Here is a 13,814-nt window from a genome sequence, read left to right as displayed (position 1 = left end):
AGAATTTCAGTTGAGCTATTTCAAATCCTAAAAGATGATGCTGTGAAAGTGCTGCACTCAATATGCCAGCAAATTTGGAAAACTCAGCAGGGCCACAGGACTGAAAAAGGTCAGTTTTCATTCTAATCCCAAAGAAAGGCAATGCCAAAGAATGCTAAAACTACCACACTATTGCACTCATCTCACATGCTAGCAAGATAATGCTCAAAATTCTCCAAGCGAGGTTCCAACAGTATGTGAACGATGAACTTCCAGATGTTCCAGCTCAGTTTAGAAAAGGCAGAGGAACCAGAGATCAAATTGCCAACATCCATTGGATCATTGAAAAAGGAAAAGAGTTCCAGAAAAACATCTACTTCTGCTTTATTGACTATGCCAAAGCCTTCGACTGTGTGGAAAATTCTGAAAGAGATAGAAATACCAGACTACCTTATCTGTGTCCTGAGAAATCTGTATGCAGGTCAAGAAGCAACAGTTAGAACTGGACATGGAACAACAGACTGGTTCCAGATCGGGAAAGGAGTACATCAAGGCTGTATATTGTCACCCTGCTTATTTAACTTATATGAAGAGAAATGCTGGACTAGATGAACACAAGGTGGAATCAAGATTGCTAGGAGAAATATCAATAACCTCAGATATACAGATGACACCACCCTTATGGCAGAAAGTGAAGAAACTAAAGAGCCTCTTGATGAAACTGAAAGAGGAGAGTGAAAAAGTTGGCTTAAGGCTCAGCATTCAGAAAACTAAGGATCATGGCATCTGGTCCCATCACTTCATGGCAAATAGATGGAGAAACAGTGGAAACAGTGTCAGATTTTATTGTTCTGGGCTTCAAAAATCGCTGCAGATGGTGACTGCAGCCATGAAATTAAAAGACAGTTTACTGCTTGGACAGAGAAGGCAATGGCACCCCACTCCAGTACTCTTGCTTGGAAAATCCCATGTACGGAGGAGCTTGTTAGGCTGCAATCCATGGGGTCGCTAAGAGTCGGACACCACTGAGCGACTTCACTTTCACTTTTCACTTTCATGCATTGGAGAAGGAAATGGCAACCCACTCCAGTGTTCTGGCCTGGAGAATCCCAGGGACGGGGGAGCCTGGTGGGCTGCTGTCTATGGGGTCGCACAGAGTTGGACACGACTGAAGTGACTTAGCATAGCATAGCATTACTGCTTGGAAGAAAAGTTATGACCAACCTAGACAGCATATTAAAAAGCAGAGACAGTACTTTGCCAACCAAGTTCTGTCTAGTCAAAGCTGTGGTTTTTCCAGTAGTCATGTATGGATGTGAGAGTTGGACTGTAAAGAAAGCTGAGTGCCGAAGAATTGATGCTTTTGAACTGTGGTGTTGAGAAGACTCTTGAGAGTCCCTTGGACTGTGCCAGTCCATCCTAAAGGAAATGAGTCTTGAATATTCATTGGAAGGACCGATGCTGAAGCTGAAACTCCAGTAGTTTGGCCACCTGATGTGAAAAACTGACTGATTTGAAAAGACCCTGATGCTGGGAAAGATTGAAGGCAGGAGGAGAAGGGGATGACAGAGGATGAGATGGTTGGATGGCATCACTGACTCAATGGACATGAGTTTGAGTAAACCCTGGTAGTTGGTGATGGACAGGGAAGCCTGGTGTGCTGCAGTCCGTGGGGTCACAAAGAGTTGGACAGGACTGAGCGACTGAACTGAACTGAACTGATTTTCTGAGGTGGAAGGAAAGAAAGTGAAGACAAATGGGAAACTAGATAAATTTCTAACAAAAATTGCTTAGTGGGCACTATTGAGATCTCTACTAGGTTAGAGAGCATGAATTCATGGAGATGTTATTCAGCACAGCTCTGTGATTTATCTTCTAAATAGTGTTTAGTGTTTCAGATTTAAGAGTAGATTATTGCACCAAGATTGGAATTTTGATGGACAAGTACAACAGAAGACTAGTAGTACAAAGGACCAGATTGGAAAAATAGCTTAGATATCTAGCTGTGACATCTAGGCTGGGGGACTAGCCAAGCAATCCAGTGGTTAAGACTCTGTGCTTCCAATGCAAGAGGCTCGGGTTTGATCCCTGACCTGGAACTAAGATCCCACATGCTGTGCAGCATGGCCAAAAAAATAAAAAATAATCTATTTTTTAAAAATAGAAATCTAGGCTGGGTTAGAAAGGAATAGATGCCATAGTGACCCAGTGGACTAAGGAAAAATGGAGCAGTTAAGACATTAGAGGACACTATAAGGTTGAAGATTGATGAAGGGATAGTTTGCAGGATAGAAAGTTCTAGTCAGTGACTGGGATTCCAGAGTTTGATATTGGTGAAGTAGTGCAGATCAGGTGATGACAAGTCCAGGAGGTGGTCCTGGAGTGGGTAGCAAAAGTGAAGGAAAGGTCATTTGAGTTAAGGTTGTTATTGTTTAGCCAGTGAGTTGTGTCTGGCTGCAACCCCATGGACTGCAGCATGCCAGGCTCCTCTGTCTTCCACTGTCTCCCAGAGTTTGCTCAAATTCATGTCATTGAACTGGTGATGCTATCCAACCATCTCATCCTCTGTCACCCCCTTCTTCTCTTGCCCTCAGTCTTTCCTAGCATCAGGGTCTTTTCCAGTGAGTCAGCTAGCTCTTCACATCAGGTAGCCCAAGTATTGGAACTTCAGCTTCAGCATAAGTCCTTCCAATGAATACTCAGGGTTGATCTCCTTTAGCATTGACTGATTTGATCTCCTTGCAGCCCAAGGAACTATAAAGAGTCTTCTCAAGCACCACAATTCACAAGCATCGATTCTTCGGTGATCAGCCTTCTTTATGGCACAACTCTCACATCGGTACATGACTACGGGAAAAACCATAACTTTGACTAGATGGACCTTTGTTGGCAAAGTGATGTCTCTGCTGTTTAATATGCTGTCTAGGTTTGTCAGAGCTTTCTTTCCTTTTGTCCTTTCCTTAAAAGAAGCAAGCATCTTTTAATTTCATGGATGCAATAATCGTCCACTGATTTTGGAGCCCAAGAAAATAAAGTCTGTCACCGTTTTCCTTTTTTTCCCCTTCTATTTGCTGTGAAGTGATGGAACTTGTACATCTGGAAGTTCTTGGTTCATATCCTGCTGAAGCCTAGCGTGAAGGATTTTGAGCATTACTTTGCTGGGATATGAAATGAGCGCAACTGTATGGTATTTTGAACATTCTTTGGCATTGCCCTTCTTTGGGATTGAAATGAAAACTGACATTTTCCAGTCTTGAAGCCACTGCTGAGCTTTCCAAATTTGCTGGCATATTGAGTGCAACACTTTAACAGCGTCATCTTTTAGGATTTGAAATAGCTCAGCAGGATTTCCATCACCTCCACTAGCTTTGTTCGTAGTAATACTTCCTAAGGCCCACTTGACCTTCTATTCCAGAATGTCTGGCTCTATCTAGGTGAGTGACCAGACCATGCCATCCTGGTTACCTGGGTCATTAAGACCTTTTTTGTATATTTCTTCTGTATTCTTGCCACCTTGAGTTAAGGAGTCCCAGGTATTTCAGGGCTAAACAGATAAATGGGTCATATACCTAAACTTTAGAATCTTCTGGAATTATGGCATGAATTGGGTTGGAAACAGATGCTGGGAGCCAGGTATCAAAGACTTCAGTGAATAAGAGAAGAATGATTTTAAAAAGCCAGTTAGATGACAGTGACCAGAGGTTATAGAGTAAAGATGCCAGAGTCCTAAAGGATGATGATTTTTTTTTTTTTTATTAAAGGAGAGTTACAGCTTGGAACTTGGCAGAAGTGAGTCTGGAGAATGACTATGGTCCTAGCCCCTCCCGTGATATGGGGAGGGAATCCTGCGTAGAGAAGGTGGTAGATATAGCACTGCCCTCCAGAGAGAGCCGGGTATACTTTAAGAAGCATTGTGTGGAAAAATTAAGGATTAAGAAACGATGGGGGTGGGAGTTGGAGTCATTTATGCTTGGATCACAAGTAAGAAAGTGTAAAGGAATAAAGGGGGATGAGAACAGGAAAAACCAGCAAATGTGAACTTTCATGTGAGGGCAAAGAAGCAGCTGCTTTTTGATCAGTGCCCGAAGATTACAGGTTGTTGGACAGTTAGAAAGTCCTTTGGCACACACAATGTGTTATGGTGCTGGGACTGGCTAAATGGGCCTAGACAGTGTGTAGTCCGGTTTTATTTCTTTTTTATAGGTAAATGTATTTATTTATATGTTTATGTTTTGGCTGTGCTGGGTCTCCACTGCTGCATGGGCTTTCTCTAGTTGCAGTGAGTGGGGGCTACTCTCTAGCTGCAACGTGCAGGTTACTCTCTAGTTGCGGTGTTCAGGCTTCTCATAGCGGTGGCATCTCTTTCTGTGGAGTGTGAGCTCCAGGGTGTGTGGGCTTCAGTAGTTGCAGCTCATGGGCTCTAGAACACAGGCTCAGTAGTTGTGGTACACGGGCTTAGTTGCTCCACAGCATGTGGGATCTTCCCAGATCACGGATCAAACCTGTGTCTCCTGCATCGGCAGGAGGATTCTTTACCACTGAGCCACCAGGGAAGCCCTGGTTATTTCTGATATACCAGTGATGTGATTTCGATTTGAATGGAAAGGACAGATGAGATCATTGAGCTAGTGTTGGAATTTTGCTCACAGGTACAGCGAAAGAAGTGTGTGTGCATATGACAACTGGCAAAAGCCTTGAATTGGTAACACCCTAGTGCAAAAAAGTGTACTTGATTGTGGTGAAGTGTGACTGGTAAATTATAATCACCTTAGTCTCTGTTGGTTTTTTGTACCAGTTAGGATGTAGGGTAAAGATGGCAAAGTCCCAAAGGAAGCATTACTATGAACAAAGCTAGTAGAGGTGATGGAATTCCAGCTGAGCTATTTAAAATCCTAAAAGATAATGCTGTAAAGTGTTGCCGACAGTTAGGTACAAAGAGAGGCAAAATAGGAGAGTTAAAAATGAGGAGAGATGGAAGAAAACTTAGTAACTAGTGACATCCAGAGAAACAAAGTACAGCTAATCATAGTGCCAAGTATGAACAGATAAAAGGAAAGGTAGTAATTATTAGAGAGAAATGTATCCTCTTTAGCCATGTAACACAGTACAGAATATAGAAACAGACGTAATAGACGCCATTCAGAAGCAGTGTTGGATTTAAGACAAAGGATGAAATGCTTTCATCTCCAGAGGCTTTGTTTCACGTTAGCCTTCTATATTTACACTGGCATAAACAGTCCAACTGTCCTCTATTGTGTTTAAACTCACAGGACACTTGTTCACAAAGGGTAGGAGTGGACAAGCCTTCCAAAAGAACAGTCATTTGAGAAAACTCTTCACGGGATTGTATCTACTCAAAAGAGACTCTTTTGAGTCTACCCTTTCTCAAAAGAGAAAAAGCCATAGAATGTTTTCATTTTTCTTTACCTAGTCTTTTACTGCCGGTCTTTAGTTTAAATGCCAAATCTACATTTCAGGAAAATAAATCAACTAAGGTAATTTTATTTGTTCATGAAAACATTTTACCTTTTGCAATTAACATTGTACCAGATAGCTTTTTAGTGAGAAATTTCACATAAAACAGTCTCTGGCTCTAATTTAGATGTTCACATGGTGTGTTGTTATTTAACAGCCTTACATGACTCAGAATCTGTGAATAACTAATAACTACCCTTCCAGACACTTTTAGTCATGTAAGGTTAGCATGATCGTTGTTTTATCCCACCTATGTTAGTCTGTACTTGAGTTTTAGCATGAGTTTTTTTGGACTGTCTTAACCACAGACTAAAGTTTCTTCTTCTCATGACGTAGGCCTACTTGAATACCATTTGCATACCTCACTCTGTACAGCAAATTATACTGTTAGATAGGAGGAAACTAAAGATATGTAATTCTGGAATCTAGTAGCACCCAGCAGCATATTATTGTCACGACATAAAATTACCTATACTAGTTCTAGTGTCTGAATTTTCCTTTTTTTTCTCTTGGCCTAAGTGCCAGCATTAATAACTTGCCTAATCCTCCAGTCCTTTTAAGACTGAGGCTGTGATTTGCTTTTACTTTTTCTCTTGCCACTCAGGTTAATTCTGCTTCTGAACCCCAGCATTGTGTGTAGGAACCTGCCATTTGCTCACTGACTCACCTGGTACCAACTTGTGCCAGTCTGAATCCCTGTTTGCTTGCCGTTTGTGAATTTTCTGTAGCTGGACTCTGCCTGCCTGTCTGGATATCCTTTTACTTCATGTTGAACTTTTTGATGCTGATTGTTAACCACCTGTTACCAATTTCTCCCAACACAGGATATGGTTCTGCCTGCCAGATTGAATTTCTTTCTGGTACTTTGGTTTGGATCCATGCCCTGGCAAGAACTGTAAAGAATTAGCTTACCACAGTTTCACAGATGCTGGCAGAAGTCAGGAGACTCTTGAGTCAAACACGAAGGACTTTATTATTCAAGGCATGTCACACAGTATAACCTTCATGTTAGTTCCTTCTGTGCCTGAAATCCCATAGGGCAATGCAGAAGTGGACCCAAGTGGATGCTGTACACAAAGTAGGTTTGTCCCAGAGCTGAGAAGGCCAAGCTTAAGGAATGCAGTTTTTTACAAGAGTCTTATAAGCAAACCTGTCCAACTTTTGCCTCACAGGGTGATAATATCTTTATTATACTGAACAGCAAACAAATCTATTATTTGCCTCAGAGAGAGACCATGTCTCTGTCATCCAAGGATGTCCACTATACAAACATCTATGAAAAGATAGTCCCAAGCAAAAGCCCTCAGTGCATCTGTTGACATATGACATGCAAGAACATAAAAGACCCGTGGAGAATTGTCTCCCAGTATCCTCTTGGATCTGCCTACTTTCAGAACAGATCTGCCAAATCTGCCTTGCTCTCCTGCATTTTTTACAAGTCTGTTTGTTTGTAGAGATAAGACAGTTTTCTTATACTGTCTTTTGCCTGACTTGAAGTTTAGAATCCATATTCTAAAATAACTTGACATAATTATGATTTTGTTTGTTGATTGATTGTATGCATTTTACAACCCAGAATATTCAATTGCAGTGCAGTCACCATTATGGCCTAACTTGTCATATTATTTAGTTGTACAGCATCCTTTTCCTCCTTCCATCCTGAGTGCTAAATTGTACTGATTGATGTTCCTTCACTAAGATGCAGTAATACTCAGTTTTAGAAGCTCTTGAAATACCAAGAATGTTTTCTACCCATATAAGATGTTGAGAGAAACAAGGACCTTCAAAATCTTTGGAGCGGTAGGTGCTGTTACAGTTCTTATTGCCCACCAAACAGAGCTGTTGTGTCTTCTGTTAGAATATGTATTACTCCTGGCCTCCACTGCTGTTTCTAAGCCCCACTGCTTTTGATTTCTTTAACTTCTTTTACTGTCTCTTTCTTTACTTCCGTCCAAATTGCTTCTTTCTTCTTTATGGCTGCTCTTATGTTCAACTGTTGCTCAAAATGTTTGGCCTTTCTGGCTATTGCCAATCATGATGTTTCTTTCTTTACAGTGGAAACCAATCAATCATTGTAAAAATGACGGTAGTGTTTGCAGTTGTCCACATCTCTTCTGTTTTTCTGTATAGGCAGTACCATAAGGACTCAGTATGTTTTGAATGAGTATTTGTGCATAATTCTTTTCACTGTCATTGCTTTATTTGGAGCCATCAGGCGAGACTTCCTGGTTATTAGCTTCTGTATTTAAATTTGTTGTTCAAATGCTACTGCCCCTAACATTGAGGTTTATTTTTTTCCCCTTTTCCTTTTGAAATTCAGCTATTTCTGAGTTCAGAACCATTGTGAAAGTCGTAAAACAAATTATACTTTGTTGAATGTTTGTATTGGTGTTAAACTTTTAGGAATATAATGTTCATTGCATTTATAGTTTAATATATATGCAAACATTGAAAATGTTTAATATTTCATATTTCTTCCTATTAAACCTCCTACAGTGGTTCTTTTTTTTTAAATTTTGATTGGCATACAGATGTTTAGAGTGTTGTGTTAGTTTGAGATGTACAGCAAAATGAGTCAGTTATACATATACATATATTCACTCTTTTTTAGATTCTTTCCCCATATAGGTCATTACAGAGTATTGAGTAGAGTTCCTTGTGTTATACAGTAGGCTCTTATTATCTTTTTTATATAGTAGTATGTAGATACAAGCTCATGAACAGTTTTCTCAAACTTGGAATGCTTGTCCACCTCAACACTTCTGTGAACAACTGTTTCATTAGTTTAAACACAGTAAAGGACAGTTGGACTGTTTACGTCTGTGTAAATAAGAAGGCTGCTGCTAAGTCACTTCAGTCGTGTCCGACTCCATGTGACCCCATAGACGGCAGCCAACCAGGCTCCCCCGTCCATGGGGTTCTCCAGGCAAGAACACTGGAGTGGGTTGCCATTTCCTTCTGCAAAAGCCTAGCATGAAACAAAGCCTCTGGAGATGAATGCATTTCATCCCTTGGCTTAAATTCAACAGAGTTTTGTTTGGGGGAGATAAAAACATTCTAGATATGGAGGGTGGTGATGGTTGTACGAAAGCGTGTTAAGTGTTTATGTGTTTAATGCCACTAAACTGTACAGTTCAAAATGGTTAAAATGGTAAATTTTGGAATTAAATGTTAATTAATTTAAAAAGAAGGTTTGTAGTGGACACAAGAGATTATCTAACCAACGTTTATTGTCTCCTTTTATCCTTGCTGACAGAGTCCCTATTTTGTTTAGGCGTGTAGACCTTATCTATGTGACTTAGGGTCACATAGACAGGAATAAATTCTGGATTGACTGCAGCATATCAAGATTATTGTCATTACACTGCTGGTGTGTGTATTATATATATGTGTGTGTGTGTACACAGTAATGTTTATTACAGTATTGTTTATAAAAGCTGAATATTGGGAAACAAGACATGTGAGTGTCCATCAGTAGGAACAGACTGGTTTTAGAAATCCTTGCACAAATGAGGGAACCTCTGTGAAAATCTCTGTGAAAATAGTATATTTCTGTATTTGTTAACATGGAAAGATGGTCATATTGTTGAATTATTTAAAGAACTTTCCAAACAGCAGTGTATAGAACTGAGGAATGAAATTGGAGAAAGAGAATGGGTGGAAGGACTGAGAACAAGAGAAACTGGTAGGTTTTTTTTAAGGCAAAATACTTTTTAAGGCTTGGTATTTTTGATCCATGAGATTTGGGAAAGGTGGTAAACTGGGAGATTTCTGGCAAGGTTTTCTTGATTTCAAGAAGCATATACCAGAAGATACTGTCTTATTTTCTTTTAATGAATATCGTGCCTGAGTGTGGCTCTTTGAGCCACGCATGAGGAAAACCAGCCCCAGGATGAAGCAGGAACCTGAGGCCTTGATAAGACCCATGTGCTACTGATCACATGGGGCCTGGATCCTTTCCCTCTAAGCTAGTTTAATGTGAGGTGATCTGTTTCCTTCCTTGTTTAAACCAGTTTGAGTTGAGGTTCTGTTACTTGTGGTCAGAAGCATCCTAGCTGATATGAGACGTTTCAGAAATGTAAATGTTCCCACAGAATTAGCTTTTCTGGTTTGTGCAGGTTATTTTAAACTTGAGTCAGACTTAGGTTAGATGTCACTGTGGTGTCCTTTTACCTTTTATTCATGATTTGCAGGGTGCTTTTATGGGTCTGCTTTTGAAGTCATTGTGTTTAATATTCTAAAATTGTGAAGTGTATATAGTACAGTTGCCTGGAAATGAATACTAAATGTTGTTTATATGGCACTTTTAATATTTGGCAAAGACTTTTAATTTTCCTTACGTTTATGTATTTTTCAAAATACTAGGAATTGTACATAAAAAACAGAAAAGAAATTATGTTTTAAATAAATCTTTTAATTATGTATATATCTTTATTTGAAGAGAATTTGGGGAGATTTGAACTGAAAGAGTGTATTTATTAGAATGCTTTCGTTTGCAAGTAACTGAGAAACCCAATTTAAACTGGCTTAATGTTTAAAGGATGGCTCAGTGGGTAAAGAATCCACCTTTACACAGATGTGGAAACACAGATGTGGGTTCAGTCCCTGGATCAGGAAGATCCCCTGGAGGAGGAAATGGCAACCCACTCTGGTATTCTTGCCTGGAAAATTTCCTGACAGAGGAGCTTGATGGGTTACAGTCCACAGGGTCACAAAGAGTCAGACACGACTGAGCATGCACAGGCATAGCAATATTTAAAGGAATTTATTTGCTTACATAACTAAAAAACTAAAGGTGTGTTACTTGTTGGTTAAAGCTTGATCCAGCAGCTTAACTGTATCACTAAGAACTCGAGTTTCCTTCTGCCTTATTATCCTTTTCATAATTCCATAGTATTAGCTTTATTCTAGTGCTGGCTCCTCCCACAGTTTCAAAACCGTCAGCAATTTTGACTTGTGTGCTTTCTACATTTGTATCCAGCAGGGGGCGTTTTCCCAATTTTTCGCTCTCCAACTTTGGTAATATAAAATCACAGGCTTCATTCTGAAAACGCAGTTTAGGTCAAAAATCCATCCCGTGTCAATCATTGTAGCAAGAAGGATGGAAATATGCCTACTGGCTTAAGTTACTAATTAACTGCCCTTGGAGGTGGAGGTGAGGCCAGTCCCCTTCAGATTACATGCTGATGTTTGGAGGATAGGTACGTTAGTGCCATGTCCAGAGTATGATTCAAGGAACGGAAAGAGAGGTCAGCCATCCATCCCCTCTGCCAGATATAATTAGATAGTATTTCTGTGTTTCTGTTTCAGTCTTAGATTGTTTTTCTTTTATGTTTTTGTCTCATTAGCAAATTGTTTGCAACAGAAAACTATTTGGCAGCTATTAATGCATACAACTTAGCCATAAGACTAAATAATAAGATTCCACTACTGTATTTGAATCGGGCTGCTTGCCACCTAAAACTGAAAAACTTACACAAGGCTATCGAAGATTCTTCTAAGGTATGTGTATCTATTTATATATATTGCTTTAAAATTTCTCTGCTCCCATTATTGATTGAAATGATGGCTTTATCTTTTGTTGGGTAAATTTAAATAATTGAGATGCAATGATTTTTATTTTTATTACATTGCTTATTACATATTTTTACTGAAAAAAAATTTTTTTATGGATAAGTTACTGGTGTAGTTTGAGACTTCAAGTTAGATTAGAGATACCTTATCAATTGCCTTAGCGTATCAGTTGAAGTTCAAAAGGAAATTAGTAAATGGTAATCATTTTGTACCCATCTTTTTTCTTAATAAAGTTTTGGAGACAATGGGAGACAGAAAGAGACTTGATGTAACTACAGCTTGCACAATAAAAGGATATCTCCATAATCATTTTTCCATTTTCAGAGTAACTTAGTATATCCTAATTACCATTGCAAATAACATGTCATTATCTTAAACTTCTAGTTTTTCCTTTTTTTTTCCATATCAAAGTAACATTTTAAGGGAAACTCACATGCAAAATCTGTTACGTGTCTCCTTGAGATTGAGGATATGGAGGAAACAGTTAAGTCCTCATACTTCAATCTCATTAAGTTATTGAAGATCTGATAATATTTTCAAGATCCAGTTTTCATTTTACTAGTACAATTTCATGTACAAATATTTACTGAATGAATGAATAAACTGAATCACCAAATTTGAATATAAAAGCATTATATATAGTTATGTTTATTATTAGAATTAATAACATTAACTAAATTAATGCTATTTAACCATCTCTGCTGTAAAGGTTTCAAATGATAAACCAAAACATAAGTCTGGGGGCAAGGGAGTGAATCTCATATAGGAACAGTCAAACAAGTCCTAAAATTGTTCAACGTAAATGTATATATTTGATAAATTCCTGTCCAGTTAAGCCAAAAATTTAGGTGGGTGAGGGCCTGAGGCTTGTTTTAAAGTTGAATTTTATCTTGTTTTTGCTCAAGTTTAAAATGGGAAATTATGTTTTTCCCTATTTTTTCTGTAAGGCACTAGAAATATTGACACCACCTGTTGCAGACAATGCTAATGCAAGAATGAAGGCACACATACGTCGTGGAACAGCATTCTGTCAACTAGAATTGTATGTCGAAGGTAAGAGATGAAATGCTTTAAGATCCCGATTATACTCTGAAAAAAAATGTCATTGCCATTATTCAAGAGACTCCATTATTTTATACTTTTAGCATTTAATTCTTTGTAATTTATCTGGCAAAAGATGACTTGAAATATTTTTAAAAATTGTTGTAGAAGGGAATTAATGCAAGTTATAAACATCTCCCTAGGTCTAGGAGATGCTGTAATATCAGACAACTTTTTGTAGAAAAAATGTGTGATAAAGGATATAAATGAATCATTTAAGACATAATGGAAATTTTAAAAATTAGCTTCTTTGGTCAGACACACAGATAGCACATACATACATATGCATGCTCAGTTGTGTCTAACTCTCTTTGACCCCATGGACTGTAGCCCACGAGGCTCCTCTGTCCATGAAATTTTCCAGGCAAGAATACTGGAGTGATTTGCCATTTCCTACTCCAGGACATACATACATACATACATGCATAAGCTCAGAAACAATTGATGTAGCACAGTGCATGAGCAATTGCTTATTTTTGTGAGAATGTACTAAGGTTTTTAATTCAGTCCCATGTATGTAGAAGCCATATTTATTTGATTTTTAGTGTTTTAATTTCTTTTGTTTTTTGTTTTTAATGTATTTAAGAACTATTTGCAGTTATTCATGTTGTCCCAGAGTTTTATCTTCAATGCTCTTCTCATACCCCCCCACCCAGATACCAGTTCAGTTTCTTTTCATTTAAGACCTAAAGGCCTAATTCCTGATAATGTCTTGCCAGGAAATGGGCTCTAGCTTATAAAGTTTTCTATTTCTGACTTGTTTCTGTCATTTTTAGATTTTTCTAACCAAAGCATCCAAATTAGGTTTATGTGCCTATCCTTTCTTTGAGTCATACCCAGCTTCATGAGGATAAGAATTATCAAGACAGGAATGAAACACTGTAAGCATTCTTTAGGAATTACAGCATCATAGACTTTTTTGAACTTAAAGACTTTATTGAACCTTCATTTTAAAGATGAGAAAATGGAGGCTTGGGACATTCTAAGTGATTTGCCTGAAGTGGCATGTCAAATCCATAGCACCTGGAACGCAAGTTTCCTTCGTGGTTGGTGGTTTAGTCCCTAATTTGTGTCCAACTCTTGTGACCACATGGACTGTAGCCTGCCAGGTTCCTCTCTCCGTGGGATTTCCCAGATGAAAATACTGGAGTGGGTTGCCATTTCCTTCTCCAGGGGATCTTCCCAACCCAGGGATCAAACCTGTGTCTCATGCATTGCAGGCGGATTCTTTACCGCTGAGCCACCAGAGTTATTCACAAAGAAATTCTTCCCACTGATTTTTTTGGTAAAGATTTAGATTCAGTTATATATTTTTAACATCCAGTCTACAATGCTTTCCTTTTTAACCAATTTTTCACAAAGAAACTTTATAGATAGGATAACTACAAAAAAAAGTACAAACTATAGTCTATGAGTTATATAAAGTATGGATTAAGTCTACCAAAATTAAGTTTTAGGATCTAGAATTTTGAAATGATGACATTAATTACTTTTTAATTGAGGTGATAAAAATGTCCTTTTGATATATGAGTTTTGAGTCTGTTCATGCTTTAATGAGTTTAAGCTGTTAGCTTATTTGTATTTCAGTTTAAAATTACTGTTTCTTACTGAATCTTGGTTAAAATCATTATAATTATTTCTGAAATTACTTAAAAATTTTTTTAGTCTAGACCATGTATGTGAAA

General features: G+C 38.3%; 1 protein-coding gene across 4 annotated transcripts in view; it reads left to right on the top strand.

Moving 5' to 3' along the window:
* The window catches only part of DYX1C1 (dyslexia susceptibility 1 candidate 1), an 86,450-nt gene that overhangs the window by 54,141 nt on the left and 18,495 nt on the right, over positions 1-13,814 (top strand). For 3 of the 4 annotated variants that reach the window (XM_010836778.1, XM_010836777.1, XM_010836779.1), the window contains exons 7-8: positions 10,803-10,956; positions 11,976-12,081. In XM_010836778.1, coding sequence (XP_010835080.1) covers positions 10,803-10,956; positions 11,976-12,081 — 260 coding nt within the window. The remainder of the gene's footprint in view (positions 1-10,802; positions 10,957-11,975; positions 12,082-13,814) is intronic. The other variant, XM_010836780.1, reaches the window with a different exon arrangement.

The sequence above is a fragment of the Bison bison genome, unplaced genomic scaffold, assembly GCF_000754665.1.
Source record: "Bison bison bison isolate TAMUID 2011002044 unplaced genomic scaffold, Bison_UMD1.0 scf7180017864066, whole genome shotgun sequence".
NCBI lineage: Eukaryota > Metazoa > Chordata > Mammalia > Artiodactyla > Bovidae > Bison > Bison bison.
This window is presented reverse-complemented; position numbering and strand designations above follow the sequence as displayed.